General features: G+C 45.8%; 1 protein-coding gene across 1 annotated transcript; it reads left to right on the top strand.

Annotated features, from left to right (window-relative positions):
- The first annotated feature begins 4,885 nt into the window (after positions 1-4,885).
- On the top strand, positions 4,886-5,926 carry LOC101657634 (N-formyl peptide receptor 2). Its single transcript, XM_004710460.1, has one exon. It carries the CDS (start codon positions 4,886-4,888, stop codon positions 5,924-5,926), a length of 1,041 nt encoding a protein of 346 aa, XP_004710517.1.
- The last annotated feature ends 1,249 nt before the right edge of the window (positions 5,927-7,175 follow it).

Genomic DNA, 7,175 nt, shown 5'->3' with positions numbered 1-7,175 from the left:
AGGTTGTCTGTCTCTCTTTCCACCTGAATGACTGGTTGATTCCAACCACCCCTCAGCATGTACCCTCTGATGCCACCTGGGCCCAAACCATCGGCTTAAAAACAACAGATCATTTCCCTCAGTTCAACAAACCCAAACCGCTTCCCCACCCAACACTATCTTTTTAGAAAACTTTTCTTGGTTGAATGATTTTTAATTTTTATAAATCATCTTAGTGGGGGCTCTTACAGCGCTTATCGCAATCCAGACAGCCGTTGTATCAAGCACATTTGTTTGTTTGTTTTGTTTTGTTTTTTTGTATCAAGCACATTTGTACATAGGTTGACATCATCATTTCCAAAACATTTTCTTTCTACTGGAGCCCTTGGCATCAGCTCCTCTTTTTTTCCCTTCCCTCCCCCACCCTCCCACAGGTCGTAGTTCATGAAATTAAAAAAAAAAACCAAACTTTCCCAACAATCCTAGGTGTCTTTGAAATTCAATTTTTTTTTTTTTTTTTGCGCTGAACTTTCTGGGCAGGGCAGTTACCTACCTACCTCCCAATACACAAGGCGCAGGGATACTGTGTTGAAACCATCTGTTTGGGGGCACAAATCTTAGTACTCTTTTTAACACAGCCAATCAAATATTACCTGACGTGGGGTGTGTGTGTGTGTTTGTGTGTGAAACTGAGGAATGGGAAGAGAGAGTATGCAAATTCAGGAAGCCTGGAAGGCCAGGACTCTGGGTGGAGGGGAGGCCTTCACATGGGTAAATTGGAGAGGAACCTCAGATACATTCTTCTAGTTAAAAATCCTCCCCACCCTTTCCTCCCATGCCAGCGCTCCCTGCATAACCTCTCTTACAAGCACAGGGCTGATTGCTATCTGGCTGGCGGCTTTATCTATAGAAGTAGGCATGTTGCCATTAGTCTCCCGGAAACAGTCCCTCCCCTCTGCCTGCCCTCAGCACTGGTGTTACTCCTCCAGTGAGCTCAGGGACCCCTAAGATTAAGATACTGCCCATCTTGTTATGTAGTAGATGTCTGTGGTTGGAGGGGGCTGCGGCTTGCATGCCCCAAGAAACCACATAAGTTGGTGAAAGGATATATTATTACTCTCCCCCACTCCCCCACCCCCGGCTTGGACCTGGTTCCTGGCTTCCTGGAGGAGGTGAGTACCCAAAATCTTTTGTCTGTCTTTTTATTTCTTCTCTTCAATGACCCAACCGTCCCTTAGGAGCCATCCGGTTGTGGCCTGACTCCCGGTTATGGCCTGACTCCCACATGTGGTTTTCTTTACAATAACTAATATTCATTTCCATCATATATTCAGGTCGGTTTGACAATGCCCTCCTTCACTCAGACCACCGTCCATAGTTCACATGAGCACACAGCAATGTCCCCATTCTGCCGGCATCTACGCCCCACCTGGGGCTATTGGGCTCTTCACAAGTGGCTGGTCCGCACTATGATGTGCTGTAGATGTCAAATGCATTTAGTCTGCTCAGAGACTTAGCTTGGGAGGTAGAATATAAACCTTCTCAATACTTTTTATATTGATTGCATGCTGGTGCTCTTTTTTTGATCTGATGGGTTACGTCAAATCTGGTATTGAAGTTAATTTCACTGAATCATTTTACTTTTTCTTTTTTTGGTTGCTTACTAGAGAACCTTCTACGGGAGAAAATTCAGGTTACCTGTGTGGCTCCATTAGGGCTTGCATTGTGTTTCCCTTGGATTCTAGAGATCGAGCCCTCAGTGGGCGTGGGGTTTATACACTAGTGTGAAGGGCGTTGAGGAGGGAAAGCCAATGAACAGACAGCTAAGCAAGAAAGAAATCTGATGAACTAGGCTGCACCTGGGGCAACTGCTTTGGAGCGAGGGACAGGGATGACCTCTCTGAGGACACGGTATTTAAATTGAGCTTTGAATATTCAGGGGGAAAAACACAGACATGGAGAGCTTGAAAAGGTGAGTATCACAGTAGATGAAAATGGAGTTCACAAAACCCTTGAGAGGGCAATGAGCTTGACATGATAGAAGAATCCAAAGAAGCTACTGTGGTCTGAGCGCAGTGTGTAAGACGGGAGTGCATGGAAGAAGTCTAAGGGATAGACGGGGGTGACACGGGAATGAGACAGGAGCTCTTGCAAATCCCAAGTTAGAAGTTTGGAAACCAGTCTTGGGTGTGGAGCAGACTATTGTGATTGTTAGAAAACCTAAGTGTGCAAACACCCAAATGCACTGTCATGGAATAGAATGATTGTGAATTCACAGGATTCAAACCAAGCAAGTCAAGCCAAGTTTCAGAAAGGTATGCTAAAGAGGGGATAGTGAACACGGGTTATGTAGGTGTTCAGCAGGGTAGCATCCTGAGGGTCACGGGAAATTCTTCCCAGGGACAGTCAGTTGGAAAAACAAAATGACTAAGGACATGCTACTTATCTTAAAACATAGCCTCTAGTAAGACCCTGGAGTTGCTGCTTCTGGAAATTATTGGCTGCACATACTGACACGTCCCCCAAAGGTTCCGATGCTGAAGGTAAAAATAGTCTCCACGAAGCTGCGTACTGGGCTTGAAGGTGACCCAGAAAAACCAATTCCTGAGAGGCTGAGCGTTCAAAAGGACATCTAAGGACAAATGTTGGGTCACGCCCATACCCAACCCCCTGCCACTGAGGCAATTCTGATCCATGGCAACCCTGTAGGACAGTGCAGAATGTCCGAGGCTGTAAACCTTTGCAGGAGCACACTGCTTCATTCCTCTTCCATGGGTCAGAGGTCAGATATGATTCTTCTCTTCAAATGATTGACCACTTTTGACACCCAACCATCTCTCCCATGATCCTCTTTCTTACCAAGGCCACACAGAACTCAGAGACCGTAGTCACAGTTATGGGGTTCTTTAGGGAAGTAATAGATTACAAATAGGCTTAAGAATGCTCAGGATACAGTTCTTGGCTCAAGACCACCCCTTTCAAGCTGTGCCCTCAGGCAATTCTCTCTCTCTCTCTCTCATCCTCAGCCTGGCCCTTGCCCCGCTCAGACAAGAGTTACAACGTTCTTTCAGCTCTGCCGATAAGTGCCCTTAGTCACACTACTCCTCCAGAAAGCCTTGGCCCCAAAGTGCACACCTCCAACTCCAGGGGTTGATGAGTCAGTTCCACCAGGTACCTGAAGGCGCCTCACTCCGCCAGCAAACTTCCTGCCTGAAAACACGCAGCTTTCACTCCGTGGGCTGGGAACCCTGTGCGGCAATTGGATGGTGTTTATTAAAGACCAAGAGTCGCTACGGCCATCCTAGGATCTTTCTATATGCGTTTGCTTGGAATTCTTACCTGAAATTAGTCTTCACCACAAAACTCCCCATTCTGCCAGGAAGGCATCTGAGGCCTGAAGAGAGGTCACCGGTCAAGAACAATGAGGATGAGAACACAGACACGTCTGAGTCCACAGCTCAGCATTCTTGACACTATACCCTGTTTCCCCGAAAATAAGACCTAGCAAAGATGCGCGAAGTCTTATTTTCAGGGGATGTCTTATCTTTCCATGCAGAAGAACACGGTACACATTTATTGTTTTATTAAAAGAGACCTCGTACTTCCAGTTTGCTCCGGCTGCACTGCGGCCAACAGTGAGCTGCGTGGCAGCACCCACCACAACGGTCCAGAGTCCAGAGTTAGGGTAGCTTTGGGGAACCTTATTATCGGGAAGGCCTTATGTTCGAGGAGGTCTTATTTTCGGGGAGATGCCTTATATTTCAGCGAGAGGCAAAACTGTAAGTAGGTCTTATTTTCGGGGGAGGTCTTACTTTCAGGGAAACACTGTAGCAGTGATTCTCAACTGGGGATAAATTCCCGCCCCTCTCCCCTCCAAGGGACATTTGACGGTGTCTATAGATGTTGATCAGAGCCGTGGTAGCGTAGTTGTTGCGCGCTGGGCTGCCAACCACAAGGCCAGTAGTTCGAAACCACCAGCTGCTCTGCAGGGAAAACATGAGGCTTTCTACTCCTGAGAAAAAGGTACAGTCTCTGAAACTCATGGAGCAGTTCCAGTCTGCCCTAGAGGGTTGCTATGAGTGGGAATCTACTCGATGGTGATGAGTTTGAGATTTGTATAGATACTTTGGGGTGTCACAACTAGACGGGACTGCTATTTACATTTTGTGGCTAGAGGGAAGGGATGCTGCTAAACAGCCCCTAGCACAAAGAATTCCCCCAATGTCATTAGCGCCCAGCTGAGAAACACTGCAGTACATTAAAGTGTCCAGAGGAGACCTCAGTGAAACTAACTCAGAAAGACAGAAGAATGGGAAGCAAATGTGAACCTAGATCTGACTGATTTAAGTTCCCAGCATCTTCTCAATAGAGTGAACCATTCTTCTTTGTATTGCCTGTTGCCTCTACATCCTTGCGGAGCTCTGCTAGCATAGTGGGTTGCACAGTGGGCTTCTAACCACAAGGCCAGCAGTTTGACTCCATCAGCCACTCTTCGGGAGACCTTATAGATGTATAGCCTTGGAAACCCGAGGGACCTGTTCCATGAAGCCTTATAGGGTCACTATGAGTCAGAATTGACCTGATGATGCTTGGTTTGGTTTGGGTTTTTTATACAGCCTTGGTTCAGGGTCGCTGCTGGTAGACAGAAACCTTGTCTCCTCTTGGCCAAGTCATCTGCCTGATAGTTGGACTATTGGCATATTGGTTCGTTAAGGGAACCTACAACAACACTGTCCCTCCCCAAAGGAATAGCCCAGAGTTTTTCAGTTTCATGAGCAGCCTCAAGGCTCAGCAAAGTGAGCATTTTGGTTGAGTCGGTACCAGGGTGTGTTATGAATAAGGATGGTGGAAGATGGTTTTACACCTTCGGAATGACCCTGGTTGCAATGTTTTAGGTGTGAGCAAGATGGAAACCAACTTCTCCACGGCTCTGAATCAGTCTGCTGAGCTAGATGAACCCGCTGACTACACCGCTCTTCACACACTCTTGTTGGTGATGCTTGGGATCACCTTTGTCCTCGGCATCCTGGGAAATGGCCTTGTGATCTGGGTGGCCGGCTTCCGGATGCCACGCACAGTCACCACCATCACTTACCTGAACCTGGCCGTCGCTGACTTCTCTTTCAGTGCCACCCTGCCGTTCCGAATTGTCTGGATCATCAAGAAACATTGGCCATTTGGTTGGTTCTTATGCAAATTCATTATGATTATGGTAGAGATCAACCTGTATGAAAGTATCTTTCTGATCACGCTCATTGCTCTGGACCGCTGTTGCTGTGTCCTGCATCCTGTCTGGAGCCAGAACCACCGCACTGTGGGTCTGGCCAAGAAGGTGATCACTGGAGTCTGGCTTCTTGCCCTGTTCTTTTCCTTGCCAATTATCATCTTCACGAATACACGGAGCGATGAGGATGGGTATACACATTGTGACATCTGCTTTGAATCATTATTGGGTGACACCATTGAAGAGATAGAGAAGGTGGCCATCCCACTGTCAATAAGCCTCGTGACCATTCGGTTCATCTTTGCCTTCAATATCCCGGTGGCCGTCATCACTGTTTGCTATGGGCTTGTTGCTACCAACATACGCAAAAGAGGCCTGGTGAACTCCAGACGTCCCTTAAGGATCCTCACTGCCATCGGAGTTGCCTTTTTCCTCTGCTGGTTCCCTTTTCAACTGGTGGCCTTGCTAATTACAGTCTGGTCTACAAGTCAGTTCAGAGAGACCCTTGCAATACTATTTGACCTAACAAAACACCTGGCCTTCTTCAACAGCTGCCTCAACCCGGTGCTCTATGTCTTCGTGGGCCAGAACTTCCAAAAGAGACTGATCCAATCCCTGCCTGCCAGTCTGGAGAGGGCCCTGCAGGAGGACCCAGACCAGACTGGTGATACAGCTTCCACCTCCATGCCACCCCCTTTAGATGTTGAGTTACAGGCAAGGTGAGGAGGGTGCTGGGGAGCCCTCTTGAGATCTACCTTCTTCTCTTGCCCTGCTCCCAAACTAGCTTCATCTCACCTGGAGTCATAACTGCTATAGTCCGATCTTAGAGTTAGACATTGGATTTCGGGGAATAAATAGAAGTGAAGTTACTATCGCCATTTTTAGTGTGGGGACTTCAACCTATAGCCTGGGGTAAGTGGTGGAGAGAAGACAAGAAAAGAGTCCAGGAGAAAGTAAGGGAAAACTTTACAGGGATTTTGTAAGGCCTAGATGAGATAATCCACTGAGGGGAAACATTATTATTTCACCACAAGACCATATTTTTGTTATGTGTTTTGCGTGTGTGTCTACTTTTAACCAGATTATAGAAATGTGCTTCTATTCTTGGTTTGCTAGAAATTTCTTCTTCGTTTTTAAAATACCATGCCCAGTCTGTATGATCATGAGGTATTGATGGAAAAAGGTATCAGAAGTTCAAAAACAAGCAACTAAATCAATGCGAAGGGGTGGGGATGTAGTGGAGACCCAAAACCCACATGAAAGCTAATTGGATAATCCCTTTCTGAAGGGCCACATGGAAGGAATGATAAATCCAGGGTGTGGTGGTATAGCACCGATGAATCACATAAATATCCTCTAATTCTTTACTATTTCCTCCCCTTACAATTATGGTTTTTATTTGTTTTACCTCATTAATCATGTTGGACTTGTGTATGTTTATTTGTATAATTAAGATAGTTCGATACATGAAAGCCAAGATAGATAACCCCTCAGAAACAGTAACAGGAGTAATGGTTCCCTGAGGGAATGGGAAAACGGGGGAAGGAAGGGTGAAAGGGAGCAGCTTATAATACTGATGACTGTCCAACCCCACTCAAGGGGAGTGAATAACAGAATTGTACATAAATGGATATATTGCATGGTGTAAGATGCAGCAAAAATTAAAAAATAAATAAGGGTTCCTGGAGGAGAGGGGATGGAGGGGCTAAAAGGGAGCTGATATCAAGGAGCTCAAGAAGAAAGAAAATGTTTTGAAATTGACTGTGGTAGCAATTGTACAATAATGCTTGATGTGATTGAACTATGGAATGTTATGATGTCTGTAAGAGCTCCAAATAAAATGATAAAAAATAAAAATCATCATAATGCCAAATAAATATAACATCAAAAAATAAATAAAATATTATGCATGGCTGTTTAATTTCATCAAATGTGTTTGTGCAGAAAATGATCATACTCTATTCATCCTTTA

The sequence above is a fragment of the Echinops telfairi genome, unplaced genomic scaffold (assembly GCF_000313985.2).
Source record: "Echinops telfairi isolate 266 unplaced genomic scaffold, ASM31398v2 ScPeMD7_655;HRSCAF=1070, whole genome shotgun sequence".
Taxonomy (NCBI): domain Eukaryota; kingdom Metazoa; phylum Chordata; class Mammalia; order Afrosoricida; family Tenrecidae; genus Echinops; species Echinops telfairi.
The sequence above is the reverse complement of the archived record's forward strand: the minus strand, read 5'-3'. Positions and strand labels throughout refer to the sequence as shown.

Bases quoted from the DNA above. Each gene is read 5' to 3' on its own strand.
- LOC101657634 (XM_004710460.1), top strand. From the start codon at position 4,886: ATGGAAACCAACTTCTCCACGGCTCTGAATCAGTCTGCTGAGCTAGAT.